The sequence below is a fragment of the Pavona decussata genome, unplaced genomic scaffold (assembly GCF_977016875.1).
Source record: "Pavona decussata unplaced genomic scaffold, jaPavDecu1.1 SCAFFOLD_92, whole genome shotgun sequence".
Lineage (NCBI taxonomy): Eukaryota > Metazoa > Cnidaria > Anthozoa > Scleractinia > Agariciidae > Pavona > Pavona decussata.
The window spans coordinates 4,100,045-4,123,286 of NW_028145509.1; the positions used below are offsets into that span (position 1 = coordinate 4,100,045).

At 39.5% G+C, this 23,242-nt stretch overlaps 2 protein-coding genes and 1 pseudogene across 4 annotated transcripts in view; 2 read left to right on the top strand and 1 right to left on the bottom strand.

The window, feature by feature from the left end:
• LOC146473961 (E-selectin-like) overlaps positions 1–23,242 on the top strand; it is a 109,234-nt gene that overhangs the window by 15,369 nt on the left and 70,623 nt on the right. The window lies entirely within an intron of this gene.
• On the top strand, positions 208–23,240 carry LOC146473962 (ZP domain-containing protein-like). Of its 3 annotated transcripts, none has more exons than XM_085118017.1 (7): positions 208–314; positions 16,574–16,948; positions 18,398–18,592; positions 18,704–18,832; positions 19,249–19,834; positions 20,355–20,656; positions 21,223–23,240. In XM_085118017.1, the coding sequence occupies exons 2-7, from the start codon at positions 16,594–16,596 to the stop codon at positions 21,357–21,359; spliced, it is 1,704 nt and encodes a 567-aa protein (XP_084974143.1). In that variant the 5' UTR covers positions 208–314; positions 16,574–16,593; the 3' UTR covers positions 21,360–23,240. The 3 variants fall into 3 exon arrangements, with proteins under 3 accessions (XP_084974143.1, XP_084974142.1, XP_084974144.1); XM_085118016.1 differs by lacking the exon at positions 208–314 and adding an exon at positions 12,596–12,717; XM_085118018.1 differs by lacking the exons at positions 208–314; positions 18,704–18,832 and adding an exon at positions 12,596–12,717.
• On the bottom strand, positions 5,236–6,493 carry LOC146473963 (uncharacterized; annotated as a pseudogene).

The following is a 23,242-nucleotide window of genomic DNA, read 5'->3' on the forward strand; positions in this document are numbered from 1 at the left end:
AGCTGTCATCCTGTTTGAATTGTTGGATTGTTAGTGCTATCATTCTCTAACCTTTAAGTCAAAACAAAACAAAACAAACAGTATTGTCTAGTTCCTTAAATATTTGAATTAAAATCTAACTTGAGAAAATCTAGTTGTCAAGAAATATAATCACAGTTCCACTGGCTCGGTAAATATCGTTATCAAAACACTTTGATTTTGTCTCAGTGGTGGTATTCGAAGCTCCAAATCGACATCATGGCCTTAATGGGTTTGGCTGCCTATCTTTTGTCATTGTGCGATTCGCGGTGTGCTAAAACAAAGTCGTGTTTAAGGTAAGCTTGACAAACGAACTGAAAGCCAGAACTTACATTTTCTTTTCTTTGTCAAGTCATCCTAACACCACGTGGCCTTAACAGATCGCTTGTAAAATTAAATCAATTCAGAATTGATAAACGCTCAGGACTAAACATCAAATGATTTTACATTGATTTCGGCAGATATTCATGATCTATCAGTACTTTATACCGTTTCAGCAAAATCTTTTGCTCAATCTCTTACGACCTCATCTACATAAATTTGCCTTTCTGTGACTAAGTGTAATGCATGACGTGTTTCTGTCGTTCCAGTATTCAGATAAACTGAAGGAAGTCAATCATAACATTATGTCTTTCCCTCATTGATATTGCTCTCCCTGACATTTTTGGCTGGAGTCACATATAGTAACTAAAACCGTTCAATTTGTGATAATCAGCCGTACATAACAAATAGCATCTCTGTTCTGATACGAATTTTTCCATTGAAAATTGAGGTTGTTGTCTATTTTTTTGGAACAATTATCGGTTCATAAGAGATAACAATTGCTCCGCGCCATCGCCATTTGCAATTTGAAATTATTGTGTACTTAGATGAAAAGAGTAACCTCCAACAACTTCTGTTTTATGTTACTGGTTCGAATAGTTACGTTTCTCCTTCACGGACCAAACAAAACAGCGAAGCTCTTGCTAAAAAATATACCCGCTATCGGCCCTGCGGAAAATTCTTAAAGGGAGCTATATTAGTCTGCGGTCTGTTTGTTTGCTTGCAAGATTGACTGTTCCGTTTTTCTTCGAGCAATGCGATTGTTTGAGTGTGGCTAGGGTAACTCCAATAGAAAAAGAGTGAAATAAGATCATATAGGAATTGTCTCAATGAAAACAATTCCTTTTTTGTCGGTGAAATTTCGCCTAGCTACACATGAGAAACCGAGTCGTAGTTTTGTCAAATCGTTTGTGCGGCAGAGACTCTAACCTATATATTGCTAAAAACAAATGTCGTGTGGCGAATTGTTTATAGTTTTGTTTACCGGCCAGTAATTCTCTACGGTCTAAGGCAATACTGAACTATTTTGTGCTTGAAAACCTTAGTCAACTTTAATTTCACATCACTTCCGTTAAATTATCCGAGACAAGCTTAAGTTGGAAAATATTCATAACCTACTGTGTGGTCAATTTTACTTTCCCGTCTGACGAGGTAAACAGATACAGTTTACGGGTACCAAGCGAAATTAGCCTCTCTTAGTTTGGTGAGTTAAGGTAAAGCCTGGATAAACTTACTGAAAGCCAGAACTTGCGTTTTCTTTTCTTTGTCAAGTCATCCTGACACCACGTGGCCTTAAGGGATCGATTGTAAATTAAATCAGTTCAGCATTGGCTAACGCTCAGGACTAAACATCAAATGATTTTAGATTGATTTCGGTGGATACTCATGATCTATTAGTACTTTATTTACCGTTTTAGCAAAATCTTTTGCTCAATGTCTTTCGACGTGATCTCCATAAATTTGCCTTTCTGTGAAGTGCACTGCTGCATGACGTGTTTCTGTACATGTCGGTCCATGCAGTATTCAGATAAACTGTCCGTATTCAAGGAAAGTCAATCATACCATTTTGTCTTTCACTAATAGCAACAAAAAAGCCTTCCCTCATAAATATTGCTTTCCCCGACATTTTTGGCTACAGTCACATATAGTAATTTAAAACGTTGATTTTGTGTAATATTATGATAATCTGTTGTCTATGTTTTTAGAACAATAATCGCTTCATTAGCGATAATATTTGCTTTACGCCAACGCCATTTGCAATTTCAACCTGAAACAACTGCTGTTTTATTGTTATTGCTTCGAATATTTACGTTTGTCCTTCTCGGACCAAACAAAACCGCGGAGTTCTTGCTTAATGATAACCCTTCTATCGGCCCTGCAGCAAATTCACTGAGGAACTCTTAAAGGGAGTTCTATTTGACTTGTAATTTTCTACGGTGTGTGTATTTACTTGGCGAGACTATTATTATTCTTGTCTGTTTTGTTTTTGTTCGAGCATATGCGATTGCTTGAGTTTGGCTAGGGTAACCCAAATTATAGAGAATGGGTGAAATAAGAATTGTCTCGATGAAAACAATTCCTTTTTGTTGGTAAAAGTTTGGTTAGCTACAAGAAGCCGACGTGCAGTTTCGTCAGATCTTTCGTGCGGTAGACCTATTCTATACTAAATTTAATCAAATATCGTTTGACAAATTGTTCACAATTTGAGTACCAATAATTCTTAACGGTCTAAGGCAATACTGCCTTATTTTATGCCGCTTGAAAACTTTAGTCAACTTTCATTTCACATTTCTTCCGTTAAATCAGTTCTACGAGCTCAAGTTGGAAAATGTTCATAACCTATTGTGGTCAATCTTACTTTCCTTTGTGGTGAAGTAAACAAATACAGTTTACTGGTTCCAAGTGAAATTGGCCACTCTTAATTTGAATCAAACGTTGTAATTTTGTCCTTTTTTCGTCCTGAGTGAGCTGGTTTTACTTAAAAGATACATACTTAATATTATTTTAGGTTCATTGATAGATTTCTGAGTTTCTCCTCTTCGCCGCGATTAAAATGATTTCAACTATAACACAAACACTAAGAGTGAAAGCGAATTTCTACTGAGCCGCGAAATTATCCATTTAAATTTGTTTTTTGATAGATATAAATGTGCAGCTTAAGACTTCAACTAGTGCAGTCCTTCGATGTTTAATCAGGTGAGAAGTCTATTGAAATACCAAAGGTCAGTTTGTAAAAGGGTCTGCTATGGTGATTAATGAGACAAACACGATCAAGCTTGACTCTTCAATCATTCCTGTGCGAGAGTCTGATTTAGTTTCAGTTGCTCAGTTATGAATTAACTTCGTTGAAATATCGATGATGAATTCGTCATGGTAGTTATCTAAATATCAAGGGGCAAACTTTTCTTTAACTCCAAAGCTGAGCGTATTCAACAAAATCGTGCAGCGATTATAAATGTTAGAATTGCCACAGGTTTAAGTAAATAATAAAATAACTAAAATGTAAATGTAAAATGTAAATAGTAAAAATTTTGAGATCTACCTTTTTATCTTCATAATTTTCTCAAATCTCATTAAAAGAAGACGACAGCGAGTGCAAGTGAATATTTAACAATTATTCCACGAGCGCGCGTTGGATATGAGATGGTAAATAGCCAACCAGGCGTTGGCTATAATCATCTCATATCCAACAAGCGCGAGTGGAATAATTGTTTTATTAAAAACGCCCCCAAGATGAGACAAATCTTCCCGATATATTTTGTAAGAAAAAACCGGATGTTACAATATACAGATAATTTCCGGTTTACTTCATTTCATGACATGTCACTTGTCTATCAAAAACTGTCAAATCCTGCGCGCGTTGTTCTGAATAAATTATAAAACGCGACGATCAAAATGCATCAAGTTTGTCAAATTTTCGCTGCTTGAATAACAGGGTTGACGCTAAGCACCGGCTGCCGGCGAAATTCGCTGGCTGGAAAAGAGGTCATCGCCGGCTGAATTTTAGGTGGCAAACACTCGTTTAAAAGGGCAATGAACAGTTCTTTAGTTTTTTCCACTAGCAATTGTTCGATTTAGAATAATATATTTTAAGTGAAAAGGTTGAATAAACTCCTGACTACCTTGAGTATCGATGCCATAAAGTAATTGAAATAAAGTCTTGTTTTGAGAACTTGTTTACCGTGTCCTCTTTCCGTTTTCTGCGTCCGCCATCTTGTCAACACGAAGCTTGGGTAGCCCCCGCATTCAAGGCGTTGCGAAAGATTGGGAACGAGTTTGTTACTAAGTCTTTCTCTGTAGCATGACAGAGGAAAAAAAACATGAAGGAACTTGTTCGTAATGTTTTAATACAGCTTTTAATGGGTTAAATTTTATTGTTTAGAACATGTTTATGCTCATGGATAGCAAGAAGAACTGGGCAAACGGAGGAACAACTGAACAAACCAGAAACGTAAACGGTCCGCCGAGTGCTCGCCGGCGAAAACGAAGGAACGAGAAACCGAGTGAACGAACCCGAGAAACTGGATGAACAGCTGAACGACCGAGTGGACAACTCTTTATTTCGCAGTTCTAAGCGTTTATAAGAATCGATTTTCTGATATTCTAGTGCAAACTTTAAAGCACTTATCTTTTCGGAACGAATGGAAAGCGATGTAGCTTTCGTTCTCATTACTTTACGCACGTGTTTTCATTTTTAATGTTAGAGTATACACGGCATTCATGAAAAACGGGTTTTAGTTAGATTAGATTAGTTGTAGTTAGGTTTTGAATTTTGTTCTGGAGAGCTAGGTTATTTCTAATTTTTATACTCCTGATGGATTTTACCGTGTTTAAATAAAGAACTATTCTTCAAGTGAGCTCACCAAAAAGAGAATTAAGAAAACAGCATAGATTGACGAACTGAAGTAAGACAAGGCAGAAGAAGGTCTGTCATTCTCCTTAGGGGCACAGTGAACAGACCCGGTAGAGAGTTCAAGGAACGCCAAACAACGAAAACCACACGAAGGAAATATGGAAACGTCAAAGCGAGGGAGAAAATTTTGAATAAATTCAGGGTGAATCTCTGTACCACTACCACACGTTTCAAACTGCGGCACCACAGCTGACCTTCTCTGTAATGGTTATTTCTTTTTGCATAAAAGAGCCCCTATATTTCACCAGAGCACACCAAATTGAATTAAAATTTTCAAAATTTCCTGGGGAGGCCCCCCATACCCCCCTAATGGGAGGGGTGACCCCCTCCCATACCAAGCCCTCCGTCGGCTACGCCGATGGCAGAAGGCACTTCGCGCCTTCTTTAGCCGGCTCAATTTCTCAGCTAACCGGCAGAAAAATTTCTTAGCTACAACCCTGAATAAGTGAAAAAATTTTCTGTTAATGGTTACAATACACAATTTAACCGCTTCCGCTAAAATTATTGTGAACTTGCACATTGATGCAGTTGTAAAAGTTAAACTGCGGAGGAAAGCGATGCAGCCCTTGCTCGCCATGTGCGTAGTTTTCATGCATGTTGTTTGAAACCGCCACTTGATTATGCTGGACGAGAACTGACGCTGGGGATACTTGAATTGCCGTGGTAGATGAGCTTGTAGCCTGTAAATCCAACTGCCGTCCTGCTGTGTTTTCTTTGTCAGCTGAAGTGGCTTCGTGGCCATGAAGGAACAAACTGAGCGCTTCCGACAGCTTCTTTTGCTGGTCGAGGGAAGGTCGATCGTTGTAGCTTTCGATTGAATGGTCGGACTTGTGGCCGGTGACCGATTTAATGTGCCTCGTCTCACAGTTGTTGTCAGAAAGGATGGTCACCGAAGTTGCCCTGAGGCAATGATTCTTGAGGTGAGGCTGAATCCCTGCTCGAGAGCTCATTAACTTCAACATCGAATCTAGAATGTTCACTCTAAGAGGCGAATTGCAGTACCACACTTTATCTTCGTCAGGATTAAGGTTCTTGCTTTTTCCCGTGGACGCTAAAAAAGGCAATCTAACTTAGGATTCAAGTGGGACAAGTAATTTTTCATGGTTTTCGCCGGGCTTTTGGCAGATTCTGGCACAGAAAATATTTTCGCGTCCGACTCATCTTCGGCATCGGAAAGGCCACCTTGATGGTTTTTCGTCGCTGGTAACGAGCCGGGAAACTCTCTGTTAAGCTCAAAATACTCTTCTCCTTGTGGAGTAGCTCTGAGGGCAAGCATGGCAGGTTTCATATCTCGCTGATTTTCTCTGCCACGTCTTCAAAAGTATATGCCAAGGTAGAACCACGCTGTTCTTTGAAGCTGTGCTGGATCTTTCGTGTCCGCCGGACCAAGTTCACCGCTTTGGAAGAGCTTCTCAATTTGCTGTTTCGAGATGGCCTTTTTATATACAACTCCACTAATTTTTCCAGACTTTCTTAGTTCCTTGGCAAATGCGTCTAAGATCTTGTTTGCTTCGGTAAAAGCAGGGTCGGCAACGATAGAAAACTGTTTGGAGTGTGGAGGCATGTGAAGATACCTGTCAATGGCTGCACGAATTGCCTTCAAGGAAGATGACTTGTAAAACTGACCATCTTGTTTTCTTGCTGATGAAAAAAAAATTTTAAGGCAAGCATTGAATTCTCCTTGATGCATTTCTTCGATTGGTGTAACACTAAATTTGTTCCCAGAAGTCAAAAGCCAGTCTGAAAAGGTTAGTGAAATGTAACCAATTAATTTAATCAACTTATAAATTGTCTCAACTTGCATTGTTTTGCTTCGCATTATTAAACTATAAACACAGATGCTTAAATTGTCAACATAAAGTTTTGAAGTTGCTACCTTGAAATATTTTAATGCCATACTTTGTGGCTTTCTTTGTGCTTCCTGGTGTTGCGTTTTGTAACAGTTCAAGGACTTCTTTTTCATTTAGCTTCGGCGCGAAGCGATTTTCGCCGGCCGCCATTGTTTCCTCAGAAAAATTTTTTTTAGCTCCCTTTTAATTTTAAGCTGACGCGGACGCTTAGGTTATGGTATATTAGCTCATACACCATGATAACTAAGCCAATGAAAAGTCTTGAATTGCATTATCCAATGATTCAGTTTTTAATAATGCATTTTATTCAAGTGGCGACACTTAAGGATTTAACTCAAACACATAAAAAGTCAGAACCACCATGTTTACACTTTAAGATAGTGCGTAGTAGGTTTTAATGCGAACCAGAATCAGGTCATCCCTGTTGCCAGTTTCATCTACAAACTCAAACACTATGATATCTTTCATAGCACTGACCAGTTAAATTATAAATTATAAATGGCCACACTTAGGTTTCAATCCGACAACCGCTTAGAGATTTAAGGGTTGCTTGATAACTCGCAAAACATTCTTGGGGATGAGAAATCTGCAAGGGATAACAGCAAAGAACATTATTGTGGCAATAAATAATTAAGCCAGCTTTAGGGAAATTCCTTATAGTCCAGCTGCTAACGACCAAAAAATGGTTCAATTGTTCGTTTCATGATAAAAGCATGAAACTTGACAGGCTTACTAACCTTTATAAGACAAACATTTCCTGATATGGAGCCATCCCAAATTAACACCCAGAGTAATGCGCATGTCAGAAAAATGGCATATAGAGCCTTTTAACAAGGAAGCAAGGCTGATGTAAAATACTTAATTCTTGGCGTTTCTTTGGCTTCTCTGTTTAGTTACTTACTTTCTATCATTAGAGCGCATAATATAGTGCCTTTGAATATAAAAAAGTCACGTGACTGTTTTGTCTTTAATGAACAGCAGAGCATCAGCAACTGATTATATGGTTAAGATTCCTCATAGGAAAGTACTTGGATGCCAAATGACTTGAAATGATTTTTGACCATTCTCTGACTAAATTCTGATTTTAAGTTATTAGAAATATTCACCCAGAAGCACATATTAACGCATGCACAAAAAGTACCACATTGGAACTAAGCATGAAATCGAGGATGATGTGCTTGCCAAAATGTCAAGATCTGGCTTTATATGACTTGTAGTCTTGGGAACTGTTTAAGTCAATTTCCCTTAAAACTGCCGAAGGTACTTCAAGAAAAGGGGCTGGAATTTGTGCCCCTTTGGAAGCTTCAGAGGCTACAGGAACAGTATTTGCACAGTGTACAGTGTGTAAAGGTACATTATTTGTCCCACTATCAACCCCGGGTTCCTCATTTGTTAGAGCTGCACAAGAGGGAGAGCTGTTGCAAGGAACGAATCGTGTGCACTTGTGGAGCTTAGCTTTAAATCTATAGTTTCCAAGTACAAGGTCCAGCAGTTGTAAACAGACCATTTCACAGTTCTGGAGGACATGCAACGTCATTCTTTTCAAACTGTGTACAAACACTGTTTGCGATATCGGGAAAAGCAAGAGGTCCGTCATAAGAAATGCAAAGCCCACGCCAAACATAGCATTGATAAGACGTCGCTTCATTGTTGCTCCACAAATCTTTAAGGCGTAGATTAGGCGGAGGAAGGGACATTCCTTTCTCTTGCGTGGCGGAAACGACACTGCAGAAGAGGGATTTTGATCGCTTAAGATGCTGTTAAAGATGAAAAGATGAGAGAGGGCCATACCAGCTTAATTTGAGTCACTCTCTACAGGCCGGGCTATGGATGGACTGTGGGGCCTTTGATAATCGTGTTTACAAGGGTCTTGAGAGTTGATGGAATAGTATCATTTTGGCGGTTTGTGGGAAATCTTCCATTCAAAGGATTTCTAAAGCTGCAGAATGTCTACTCGCAGCTTGCAAGATGGTATGCCTTAGGCATAAGGGATGTCTCTTCGTTGAGAGAGGGAGCGTTTAGATCTGGAAGGGCTGATAATTATCTATCCTTCAAATCTGAAGTGTAGACTTTGGCAGGTTCTACTCCACGTTCTTCCAATTTGGCTGAGTGGAGTCTTGCAAGGTCAAAACACAGTTAACCCTTGGTAATCTTTGCAATTGTCAATCAGTTCAGCAAATGCTTTCTATTCTATGGATCTGTAGGTGGTATCCTTGGGGGACTTTGACTGCCTCGTCTGATTGTGCAGGGAGACCTGGCGCTTGGTATCATATGTCACTAATAGATAACTTTGCTAAAAACTTCGTTGAAGAGGATGGCACATTTTCTCACTTTATTGTCTACTTCAAGATTTGAATGGGCACGTAGTCCTGAAAGGGAGTCTTCTTTATCACAGGAAAAAAACCCACACTTTTCCCTTAAGCGCCCAGCCATACAAGATGAGCTTGATCGCCGTCCCCTCACAGGAATTGCCGGCTAACTTTAGCGCCATTCCTATTCATCACTGTGCTGGACTATGTTCTCCTCCTCTCGCTACACACCATCAATGAACAGGGCTAACAAATCGATCCTAAACATAGCCAAGGGCACCCTGCAAAGTATCCAACTGATCTTGATTTTGCAGATGACATTGCAAAGCAGTTCATTTCCACTACTACGAAGTGCCACCTGCGCTCACTAGCTGGCGCAATGATCACTCAAGTCGACGACTTCAAATATCTCGGCCCATACATAATCTACTGACAAAAGGATGTGAAGTCCCGTAAAGCCTTAGCTTGCGTGTAATAAGCTCAACAAGATATAACATTCCGACCTTGCCAATGAACAGAACATCTATTTGATTGAGCCAATTCTGCTTTACGGTGCTGAGACGTGGACACTAACTTCGCGTCAACGACAACGGCTTTATGGGACATATACCAATCTACTCCCACGTGCTCAAAACATTTACTTTTCTCAGCACGCCACACGTTCACAAGAGCATTTACGGAAATCTTCTACCACTCTCCCAGAAGCTCGCCAAGCGGCAACTTCAATTCGCCGGTCATTGCCAGAGAGCTATGGGTGAGGTTGCCCCCTCCTTCTTACTATGGAAGCCAAGTGGCCCTATCCACTCCAGAAGATTGACCTTTCCCGACATGATTGCCAGGGACTCAGGGATAGAAAGGTCAGATCTCGGGAACGCTATGGTGGATCGTAAAGTTTGCGTACGTCCCGACCTTGAGAGGCGAACGATGATGATGATGATGATGATGATGGCTCACTGGAGAAGATATCAGCTTTTTTGTAATAAGCTTTGACTTTCAGAAGGGAGTTCATTTTGAAATAGTATTTGGTAACCTCTGCTTAGGGGAGAAAAATCAGTCATTTTTTTTTTCAGTCGGAAATCATCGATCGTTTCTTAGGTGCAGGGCCTTATCCAAGCGGATTATCTCAACAAAACCAACGTGAATGTGTCAGTCTCAATTTCATGCAATTCCCGACGCTCCAATTTTGTACATGCATAATTGTGCGCTTCTAGGTGTACATTTTTAATGACTTTATTTCAGAATTCATAGAATGGTTAAAAATTATTTCAAATCACCTGACATCGAAGAAATTTCTGTTGAGAAAGAGGGATTCTTAAATCTTACTAGTTGCTTAATGCTATTAATGGTATGCAAAACAGTCACGTGATCAGTCACATGACTTGCTTTTATATTCAAAAGCACTGTATAATATAACGTGCTCTAATAATAGAAAGCAAGAAACTAAACATAGTTGTCCAAGCAACGCCAGGAAATCAGCATTTTACATCAGCCTCGTTTCCATGTAAAGGCTTTATTTGCCATTTTTTGACATGCGCTGTACGTGACTCTGGGTGTTAATTTGGGATGGCTCCATATCAGAAAATATTTCTCTCACAGAGGTTAGTAAGCCTTCCAAGTTTCATGCTTTTATCATAAAACGAACATTTCTGGTCGTTAGCAGCTGGACTATTAGTTTTAGAAACAAAGTAAAGTTGTTTTTAATATCCTAGGTATAACAGCCCCCCTCACCGTAAAAGATCCTAAATGCAGTACGACAATAGCCTGCGTAGCAGTCGTTTCCGTTTCCTTCAAGCCAAGCGGGGCAAGCGCGCGAGGGTATTGGGAAAAAAGGAGCAAAAAAGTAGGAGCGGGGGGGGGGGGGGGAGGGGCGGGGAGGGAAAGGCCTGCCGCTGAGCCCAGAAATTTTACCAAACGCCGTTCGTCAGCGAACGGGAGGCAATGATGTATTACCATTGGTCAATCGTCTGTCAATCAAACTCATAGACTAAAACGACATCCGGTTAACCGTTTATCAAAATCAAAATATAGTTCGATACCGTTTTCAATGCGCTTTGGTTTGTTGGTAGGTATTATCGTCTCAACAAAACATGGTGTCATTCGTTTTTCGAAATCCCGCCGAAATTTTTAAAAATTGAAGAAAATTTGTTCTAGCTGTCGGCGGTCTCAAAGACACGAAAATCTGAAAGCGTGCTTTATTTCACGCTACGCGAAATACAATTTATTTTGTCCTGGAAACGCGAGGAAGTATTTAGCCATGTGGGACAAGCTCATTCTGTCTGTAATTCCAGCAAATGAGTTGATATTCTAAAACATTAGTAACATTTGTCTTGGGCCGAATTTTATCTACGCTTGAGCGATGTACGTAAAGTTCGAGAAAATCTTCTAAAATACAGTCGATTACCAATAACTCGAACCTCGCGCTAACTCGAACCAATTTTCCTTTCCTTTCAGATAATTTTCTTCATAATTTCACCCTCGATAACTCGAACCTTTTTCAATTTCCCTTGAAGGTTCGAGTTATCGGGAGTCGACTGTACTGCAAGTTGAAGTAAAGAAGCTGCCCGCCGCGATTCTGTTTTCGCTGATTGGTTCTCATGTGACATTTGACGTGACAGTGTAGGCCCCAAGGGAGCGAAGCCATTTGGGGGCGTTCGGTAAAATGTCTGGGCTCAGCGGCAGGCGTTTCCTTTCCTTCCCCGCCCCTCCCCACCGCTCCTACTTTTTTGCTCCTTTTTTCCCAATGCCCTCGCGCGCTTGCCCCGCTTGGCTTGAAGGAAACGGAAACGACTGCTACGCAGGCTAGTACGACAAAAGTAAGGGCTACCTTGTATAACATAATAAAAACACATTAACAGCCGACTTGAGAAATAACTGATTAATCACCGGTAGCTCATTTTTATTTGAATTTTCATAACTTCCGTTTTCATTTTGATTTGCACTGGCGTGCCTGCCGCGACAACGTTATTATCACCACGATAGACTGGATTAAAATTCGTGTGAGAATTTAATTCGAAGGGTTCCTGCGGACTGACATGTTACGTTAAATATACAGTATTGACTATGCTCTTTGATACACTTGGGAAATAGAAGTTGCTAGCTACAGTGACTGTGGACTATCGGCAGTTCGAGATAAAACAGTACATGTATATGAATTGTTATTTTTCGACAGCAACAAATGAAAACGAGTTTAAGGAAGCCTAAGAACCAAATAACTGTGCAGTTCTTAACAGTTATCTCAATGGAAATGATGCTCTGTACACGATTATTAGAGGGCTGTTCGAGTTGAGAGTTACCAGGTTTAAGTTACTGTACGGAAGGGAAAGGACTTAATGCCGTTCAAAATCGGTTCAAATGTTTATGGAATAAAGTTTCCATTCAAAATTGCTATGTAAAGTAAAAGAATACCCTCTTGTATTACAAAAATGTGATGAAAACATTGAGCCGTGAAAGAAGGAAATTAAATGTTAATTTGGTGTGCTTTGAAGAACAATGCTCGAGTTTGGAAAAATCACGTTGATAATAGATGTCACGTGATACATATGAACCGGAAGTATTGTATGGTTTACAGAGGATGAGATAAAACTTGTTAGGGCATGTAAACAAAGTTTGGAAAGAGACATTCTTATTGACAAGGAAGACTGAATATCCTACCCATTTAGCCGGGTTCGTTGTCTGTGGATGTTATCATAACGTTTGCGGATTACATTATCAGTTTCAGTTTTTTCGGTGTCGATGGCTTATTGTCACTGGCTAGTGATATTCCTGGCTGGATTTGCCTTGTTTACGCTGAGAGTTTGTTCTCAAGGTAAGCTAATTGAATAGATAAGCTACATGTGCTGTTTTTTGAGTATATTATGACCAAGCGGCCATTATGATCAAATTGTGCATCATAAAAATATTGACATCTGTACTCAGCTTATCATCCACAATATTCAATGATTTACTGAGTCGCACTTTAAAACCTAGAGAAACAGCTCATTAAATAATGAAACATGGAAATATTTTAGATATTACGTCTTTATGAAATAAAAATTCGCGGTCGCCATATTTGTTTTCAAACTTCTTTTAAAACTGGGGCAATAATGTAACTGACTCAAATTTCTGCAAGGCTGATCGGACTGCGATAGAAACTCTTAACACGACAGCGACATGAAGGAGACGAAACCGAGAATCAACAGAATGCGGCAACCGTGGACAGCTGTTTCGAGCTGGTTGGCTCTCGTCAGCACGGTGTAGCACAGCAAAAAGTAGAACACCAACGCGAATTGAATGTTCTAGCTACCAAATGCTCGTGGTGGCCGATTTCGAATGGGCCCAAACTCAGACATCCGTCCACGTCATAGCGCGTGACTATGAACAATGAACAAAAGAACTGAAATATCATGTCGCTGTCGCAATAGGTTAAATGAGAAAAGCAAAACTTTTCCTTCACAGGTACATGGCCAAACCATGTTTTACAGATCCTGCGTATACCTGCAGCATTTTCGTTGTTCAGGTCCTTGCTTATTGTTTGCTTTTATGTTTTGGACCGTAGATCTTTTTAGAACCGATATGCTGTACTTTTTAACATGGTTTGGCCATGTACCTGTGAAGGAAATGTTTGCTTTCCTCATTTAACTTATTGCGACAGCAACATGATATTTCAGTTCTTTTGTTCATTGTTCGTAGTCACGCGCTATGACGTGTACGGATGTCTGGACTTGGGCCCATCCGAAATCGAAATCACTTCCACGTGCATTTAGTAGACTACTCGACTTGCGTTGGGGTTCTACTTTTTTTTGTGCTACACCGTGCCGACGAGAGCTAACCAGCTCGAGACAGCTGTCCACGGTTGCCACATTCTGTTGATTCTCGGTTTGGTCTCCATCATGTCGCTTTCGTGTTAAGTTTTCTAGGCAGTCTGATCAGCCTTGCAGAAATTTGAGTCATTTATATTTTTGGCTGATTAGATCTTTTATAGATCCTGCGTATACCTGCAGCATTTTCGTCAGTGAGGTTCCTTGCTTATTGTTTGCTTTTGTGTTTTGGACCGTAGGTCTTTTTAGAACCGATATGCTGTACTTTTTAACATGGTTTGGCCATGTACCTGTGAAGGAAAAGGTTTGCTTTTCTAATTAAACTTATTGCGAGAGCGACATGATACTTCAGTTCTTTTGTTCATTGTTCGTAGTCACGCACTATGACGTGGACGGATGCCTGAATTTGGGCCCATCCGAAATCGGGTACCACGCGCATTTGGTAGAAATTTGAGTCATTTATATTTTAGCTGATTAGATCTTTTACAGATCCTGCGTATACCTGCAGCATTTTCGTTGTGCGGTTCCTTGCTTATTGTTTGCTTTTATGTTTTGGACCGTAGATCTTTTTAGATCCGATATGCTGCACTTTTTAACATGGTTTGGCCATGTACCTGTGAAGGAAAAGGTTTGCTTTTCTAATTAAACTTATTGCGAGAGCGACATGATATTTCAGTTCTTTTGTTCAGTGTTCGTAGTCACGCGCTATGACGTGTACGGATGTCTGGACTTGGGCCCATCCGAAATCAAAATCACTTCCACGTGCATTTAGTAGACTACTCGACTTGCTTGCGTTGGGGTTCTACTTGTTTCCGTGCTACACAGTACTGACGAGAGCTAACCAGCTCGAAACAGCTGTCCACGGTTGCCGCATTCTGTTGATTCTCAGTTTGGTCTCCATCATGTCGCTGTCGTGTTAAGTTTTCTAGGCAGTCTGATCAGCCTTGCAGAAATTTGAGTCATTTATATTTTTGGCTGTTTAGATATTTTATAGATCCTGCGTATACCTGCAGCATTTTCGTTAGTGCGGTTCCTTGCTTATTGTTTGCTTTTGTGTTTTGGACCGTAGGTCTTTTTAGAACCAATATGCTGTACTTTTTAACATGGTTTGGCCATGTACCTATGAAGGAAAGTTTTGCTGTTCTCATTTAACCTATTGCGACAGCGACATGATATTTCAGTTCTTTTGTTCATTGTTCGTAGTCACGCGCTATGACGTGGACGGATGTCTGAATTTGGGCCCATCCAAAATCGGCTAACAAGTGCATTTGGTAGAGCACTCGGCTCGCGCTGGTGTTCTACTTTTTGCTGTGCTACACCGTGCTGACGAGAGCCAACCAGCTCGAAACAGCTGTCCACGGTTGCCGCATTCTGTTGATTCTCGGTTTGGTCTTCATCATGTCGCTGTCGTGTTAAGTTTTCCACGCAGTCCGATCAGCCTCGCAGAAATTTGAGACAATTATATTTTTGGCTGATTAGATCTTTTATAGATCCTGCGTATACCTGCAGCATTTTCTTTGTGCGGTTCCTTGCTTATTGTTTGCTTGAATAATGTAACCTCGGTTCCAGTCCTCGCTTTTTACTTCTATATCCCCGACCCACCTCTCCCTAGAGTTTATTTTGCAAAAAAGACACATTCGTGACAGACCAAAAATACGTACTAACTTCGGTAAACACACTTTTCAATTCGCAGCATCACAAATATGGGAAACAATAGACTGTAACCGTCAAGCAATCAAACTCCGCTTCTTCGTTTAAAACCAAATACAGGAAAAATTTGCTTATAAACCAAAAGTAACGTAGAGTTCTTCACCGTCATCCGTTCGCTAAACACGCTCTTTTTTTTTTTCAAACCTTTCCAAATAATTTTCTCTTCCACCGAAATAATTTTCTCTTCCATCGTAAGCAGTGCCCAACTCGAAAGCAGCATGCTCCTTTGGGCACTGCTCACACTAAACCAAACAAATTTATCCTAATTCTTATTAGTCCTCCTTTGTAATATAAATGTTTATTGTTTTTTATGTATTGTATTGAATCTCGTTGTACGTGTGAAAAATAAAATTGAATTGAATTGTGACACACTACTTTCGAGAGGAAGATTGAGATGTACTTGGTGGAGTTACTGGGTTTGCCTTGCCTAGCATGACTCTACAGTATCTCTGAACAGCTAAATTTAATAAAAAATGCCCTGTTACCCAAGTTTTGCAATTTGGAAGGTTTCAAAAAACGTTATTCTTGATTTACCGAACAGCATTTTCCGGGAGGCCATTGTGAATGCATGGAGATGTTTGAACAAAAAGTGCCCGTTTTTAGACCAAAAATTCACTCTTAACCTTTCATGAACCGCAATATTTCGACAGTTAAAACACGTCAGTTTAGATCACTGACAAAACCGCAAAGCTGAAATATTCTGAATGCAAAAGGATTAAGTCTATCAATTGGAGTGGAGAATCATGTATTTACATATTTCAGAAACATGTACCGATTTTAGGATGAAAACGTTCTAGCAATAATTAATTCATTTGTGTATTTGTGCATATTTGAGGAGCGAAACAACAGAGGGATTATCCTTTTGGAAATAAATTTCATTTTTACGCAAATATCTGGCAAATATGTTAATTTTTTATTGTTTTGTACCTCCAAGCTGAGGATCGTCGTCGTGAGAAAAATCTTATCAATCTATGGCGTTGGTTCTACCAAAATATGTTAACATGCATGTGCGAAATAAGAAAGGGGACGCGTTTATCACCTCTGTCAGTTACTCAACTAAGAAGACTGTAACAAAAGGCTAAATCAAGCATATTAAAAAAAAAATAATAATGATTAATAGAAAACTCACCACTGATGCTATGTAATCTACTGTAGGAGTATGTCCAAAGAACTGGATGCACATACAAGGTTCTTGCTACAAGAATTCATCCAGTTCCGTGACCTGGAATACGGCAAAAACTGCATGCGAGGTTCTGGGATCTAAGCTTGCTATGGTGAAGTCACAATCTGAGCTACAAGCACTAGTTCAGAAAGTGCGTCGAGATGTATGGATTGGTCTGCACAGGGATCCCAGGGATAAGTCACGCTGGATTTGGGTTGATGGAACTCGGGTTAGTTATTCTCACTGGTATAAAGGAGAACCGAATAACAGTGGAGGAAATGAGGACTGTGGGCACATGTTTCCTCCTTCAGGAAAGTGGAATGATGCACCATGTTACAGTTCTCATCATTACCTCTGTGAAACTAACGGTGAGGAAACATTAAAAATTGCTACAAAAAGAAAAAAATTACGTGTGATGACTAACATGACCTGCGTATTTTCAACAGAAGACAGGCTGACAGACTAGTCATATACATACTTTCCTTCAAACCGACCAACACACAGTTTTTATCCATAAACATAAGCGTAAAGATTTTTCATCACTCAATGAAATTATTATATTATAATTTATTTTTTTACCACCAGGAGGTGGCTGGAAATAAGATTACTCAAAATCATTCTCCTCTTAATAACTTTCCAAATGACTAATTTCTATTGCATACTCCTTTACTTTGAATTTGAAATACGCTATAAGCCTTCCCCGTTGATTAGATACCAGTCAGTACAAAAGAGAACATGACACTTAGAAATAAATCCTTAACTGAGATGCTAAATGTCAAAAACAGCGCTTTGCATTTGTTGTGTTTTTGCCGCTTTCCAGTCACATCTTTTTTTCATTACCAGCCAAGTGCCAAAAGCTTCATTCTCTATAGGGAGTGGGCATAGTGTGCGAGTGTCTCCTTTCCATTGCCTCTCGTCCAATCAAGGTTTTCTTGTGCCAGTGGATACCGAGTCAGCGCTCCATTACAGTGAAACCCGGTTAATACGGACACCAAGGGGACATGCCAAAGTACGTGTCCGTATTATCTGGGTGTCCGTATTAAGCGGACTCTCAGAAAAAAGTCACAGACACATGTTTTATCAATCTTTTATCTTTCAGATCTTTATCTTTACGGCAACAAGACGTTTTTAAATTTCTTAAAGAAACCTTAGTCTCCTTCTCAGCAGTTGCTTTTAGGCGCGTTGCGCGTCTTTTTCTATATTGAGTTTTTCGTTTATTATACTCTTTTCTGTTATACCCAGTTGTTAAATATCTAGTTTTTACCGTCAACCGCTTTGTTAAAACATCGCCAAACATTCGTGTGACGTCAAAGATGAAATTCAATACCTAACCCTCGTTCACATCCTAAAGGTTTACGAGGTTTTGACGCTAGTAAACGACACCAATCAAATTCCTTTACACTTTACTCAAAGTTAACCTTTTGAAAATCTACGAAAAAATTTAATTGTGCTGTTTCGCGTATTTAGGTTTCTGCAGCGTCTTTTAATGCAGTGACTTCTTTCATCCGTAACATCGTTAATTAAGCCTGGACGCTATCTTGGCACTGAGATATAGGAAACGTTGCCACAGCAATTTTGTAATTTCATCTGTGAAATTATAGATTAACACCGAAATTTCGCGCCAAAATTAAGGAGTAATTTGTCACTCATGATATTATAACTGTAACTTGTCTTTTCTAAGATACCGTTTAGTAAATAAAGTTAATTAAAAAAGTATAAATAAAATTACCCAGCAATTACCTATCGTTCGCCACGGAATAAATTATTTGTTTTATATATATCTTATCTGATAACGTTCAATTAATTTTGAATTTCAGTTGTAAAGTGCCCTGCCCTAACTGTCAACCGCCTTGTCAAAACATCACCAAACAGCTGTGTGACGTCACAGATGACATTCAACACCAAATGCTTGTTCACATGTCCACAGGGATACCAGCTACAAGGTCCCTCATTTAAACAGTGCAGGGCGGATGGACAGTGGACAGACAGGGCTAAGACAGTTTCATGTGTTGGTGAGTTTCTTAATAATTAATTATCTTACGATGTTTGTATTTAAACTCACCTTCTTGACATAAGACAAACAAGGAGAGGCAATGATTGAATTATAAATCGATTGTTTGCAGACATCAACGAGTGTTCTGTGACAAAGAATGGCGGCTGCAGTCACAAGTGTGTGAATACTGCTGGGGGCTATAAATGTGAATGTCCAGACCCGGAACTGAACTTATCATCAGATAACAGGACATGTCACGGTAAACATCGATCTTATGATAATAACAACACAATTTTAATAAGAAAAACAAATTTGCGGATTTTTTTAATCCTTTTGCAATCACAGTAAAATGTGTGCTATCTTTGTCGGTTTTCGATGATTGTGCATTAATTTTAGCTATTCTTTCCTTTTTAACGAAATAGATAACTATCTTTGTATTTGTCTTGTGTTTTTCCTTATGTTGTATCATTTATGTACGGCCTCTTTCTTGTTAGAGTTGTTTTTATATAAATTCTCTTCATTAAAGCACCTTCTTCTAATCAAAGCAGTTCCATTGCTAACTACTTAATAACCGAGAGTGAGGTCGTTACGGGAAAATCTCAAACTGAGGCCTTGCCGCGTTATATCGGCCACTAGCCTTAGCCATATAATAAATAAGGATTTTTTCCCTTTTAGCTCCAGGTGTCGATGTTCAGTGCAACAGCGATAATATGACCATTACCATTCCCAAGTCCCTCCTCCGTGGTATTGACCGTGAGCATCTTCGACTCCTGGACACCACATGCAAAGCTACAGAAACAAGCGCATACTTTTCCCTCACAACACCGCTGACTGGCTGTAAGACAACAAGCAGAAACACACCCACAACCATCGTCTACTCCAACGCAGTCTTGGAAATCCCTGTGGCTGCTAAAGATGTCATAACGCGCGTGCGTGAAATAGAAATTCAATTCAGTTGTTACTACTCCAAATATGGCGTGGTGTCATCAGTTGGTTGGAAACCAAATAACAGAAAACTCGTGTTTAACGATGAAGGCAAAGGAAACTTTACACTCTCCCTGAACATGTTTCCTGACACGAGATTCGTGAGTCCTTACATGAAGAGTGATTTCCCTGTTGCTGTGGTGCTACGCAAACGTTTGTTCTTTGAAGTGTCGGTGACATCAAGTGACAAGCAGCTGTCAATCATTGCTGATCGATGTTTTGCCACACCCACGCAGGATCGGAAGAGTGCTTTGAAGTACGAGTTCATTGCAAAAGGGTGAGGGAAACGACCGCTGAAATGCCGTTTATTACAAGACAGACTTCAAAAAGTCAGGCTCACAACAGTTAATAATTTTCATAAATTGCAAACACATTATCACAAAAAGTTACTCGATAGTACGTTTTTTCCAACACCTGCTTTACGTCTAGAAGGGCAAGCGATGAAGTTGTTTTGAATTCATTTGCCGATTAAATCTTGGTTTTTTAAGGCCTGATATCCACCTTCATGTTTTGTTATTACTCGCTAGCAAACTACAGTTTATATAGTAAAGCTAAATAAATGTCAAGGCTGATCATTTGGTGTGGTAGCGTTCCATCCTTTGATGAACAGCTACAAGATGAGAACAAAGGTTACCCCATCAGTCATCACCTGCTACATCATAATTGACGACAAAGCGTTCTCAAACTGTTCTTTCCGCAGCATTAGCAGCCAATTACCTTATATTACCTGCCAAACATAGGATTTTTAGCAACTGTGTAAGAGATATAAGTATGACATTAATGTTTTTTTGTCTTAGATGCCCGAGTGACGTGACAGTGAAGTACCATTCCGCGTCTTCAGTCAGTGCCCAGCGGTTTAGCTTGGAAGCCTTCAAGTTCATTGCTGATCATCCATTCGTGTTTGTTCACTGTCACGTGATTGTATGTAATGCAAGTGACCCAGGCTCCAAGTGCGCTAAAAAATGTCCATCAAGTGGCCGAGGAAAACGTGAAGTGAGCAATCACAAGACTAACGACGTGTACTCTTTGGCCCAGGGCCCACTCCACCTGGCACGTGACAAGCGAGAGGAAATGAGTGACAGTACTGTGGACAAGAGTGGTGAGTGAATATAAGTAGCATTTTAAATAATAGAATTGAGTTTGCTGGTGTTTTTACATTTTATCATTTCGATGTTTTATGCGATGTCTTTTTTCAGCAGGTTTACTAAGGTTACATAATTCAATCCATGATAAGTATCTAAATTTAAACTGATTCAGACTGATACTGGTAAACTTAGACTGAGACTAACATCCTGAGAAATAAGTGCGTACGTGTGCAAACCCAATAATAGAGAAATTGTAGCTGTTTAGCTCTGCTAGTATTTTGTACTAACAGTTTTAAGTGTCTTAATTTTTGAAGAACAAGAGATTCAAAATGCTACTTACCGAAATTATAAACTTCGACTTTCCTTATCCTTTAAAAGCTAATTGTTATGGGAACTAAAACAGACATTCAAATTTCTTCTTCCATTGTTAGTCATATTTACTACCTGGAAGGCCGTATTTTTTGTTTGGTAAACCAATTTCAGACCTTTAAATGTCCATTGCGAAATTCTAAGTTTTAAATCTACAACAGCAAGCACCTTTTCTTTTAGGAATTTATTAACTGAAGTTCGTTCCTTCTAGGTTCCAGTCCTGCTCTTATGGTGGCTCTGTTTGTGATGTGTGTTGCTTGTTTGGCGGGAACAGTGTTGATGATGATCAAAAAGTCACGTGACAAGCCTGTTGGGCATACTGTGCTTGCCACTGGTGATCAAGAGTGAAAACAAATTCACGAACAACAACTGGACTTGACACAATTATAGACAACTTGAGCTTGAGATATTCATTTCATTCAGAAAGAATGACTAAGCAATGTATGCCTCGCTATAAAACTTATTCCCCACTTCAGAAACTGCGACAAGGCTGGTACGCGCAAGGGATTGTGGGATTGTTTGTGTAGACGGATGGACATCACACAGAAAAATAAATGCATTTTCAGCATTTTGTTTGGGGTAGCGTGGCTCTTAAGTTTTCACGTAAAAGAATAATTTCTATGCAACTGACTGCTGGGAAATTAACGTACTTATTTATCGTTTCAATTTCCATCCATCTACGCAAACGATCAATTAGCCCTTCCTCGTTCCAGTCTCCCCGTAGTCTCCGGAGTAGAGAATTGTATCAACACCTTGTTCCACTCAACTTAATGTTATGTCTGACTTAAAGAGGGACTGTTATGTAAAGTTCTTAACCGTCAAATCTTGGAAATCTTAACCTCCACAGACAAGTTGTTTCAATCATGTTTTTCTATTTGAGAGGTTTTCGTGATTTTCGACTTACAATTATATTTGGCAAGCCACGTGGTCGGAACAGGAAAAGGCGTCTAAGTCAAACGGTAAATATCGGTACCTGTGCCGATTATTAAAGATCACCAACATTCAAAAAGTGACAAGAATTTTTTTTACTGAAATTGGAATTTTTATATAAGTTGTGATGTCACGAGCAAGTGTATTAATCGATTTTCTTCAATAGCAATTAAAGAAGACCAGAATATCTCCTACTCGTGGAAAAATCGAGCTCTGCTTTTTCTCGGAGTTTTAGGGATTTTTCTGTCTGATGCGCCGTTGGAGAGTAGGGACTGGCGCCAGTTATAAGTTCGTGCGATAACGATTTTTAAAAATTTCTACTTGTTTACCCTTATACATTTCACCAATCTAGTGGCACAAGATACTTCAAAACATGATATGACACAATTCCATCAACAGCTCAAGTTTTGATCTACAGTTAAGATAGTCTCCCTTTACTCAAGTATTCAAAAACAATGTTTTCTGTCGTGACAAAGTGTTGCAGCTTATTTAGCTATTGTGTTTATATAGTGTACTGACGAATACAGAGTTTCAAACTCACATCGTTAAATTCAGTTACACAATTTCTGCTTATGGAATTACTTTCATAATCAGTTGAATATATCCAGCTCAAGTGTCTTACGCGTGCGTAAATACTGAATAGCCTGGGAACTGAACTTTACAACTTTAGCTTCGGTGGAATATTTAGGCAGTCTGTCAGTTGAGATGGTCGTCTCGAGAAGACTTAGCTTTGTTTTCATAGCTGTTCAGAATTCTACCCATGACGATTTTATTCTACCGGATTGTCGAAAAGTGTTCTCAAATAATTAAGGGTGCTTTGCTATTTTGCTCTTTTAACGATATATACCTATACACAACTAGTTCTACCTGCCGGTAAAAGTGCCAATAAGTGAAGACGCGTGTTAGTGTGTTTTACCAGGACCACAAACTCGGGCATAAAAACCTACACTTTTAAAACCGTACTATTTGGGTGCGGCCAGTTTGACGATCATTCTATTTACATAGCACACGTGCATGTGAAGTCTTTTTGATCAGAGTGTCAGCCTCGCTGAACTAAAACGCAGTCGGCCTCTTTTTGGAGGGAAAACACGGCACATAGGAGTCAAGTATGTAAATCGCTTTCGACCAATTGGAATCAAGTGCGAAACTCATGCTTGAGTAAGCGTCTAAATTTGATGGCAATTGAACTAGTGATTAAGAGTAGCCATGGTAACTAGAAATGATTGACCTAAGTCGAAATTAGCTAAAAAGATCTTTGTCTTTGCCTCCAAAAAAGTAATGGAGAAATACGTCGACTTGGA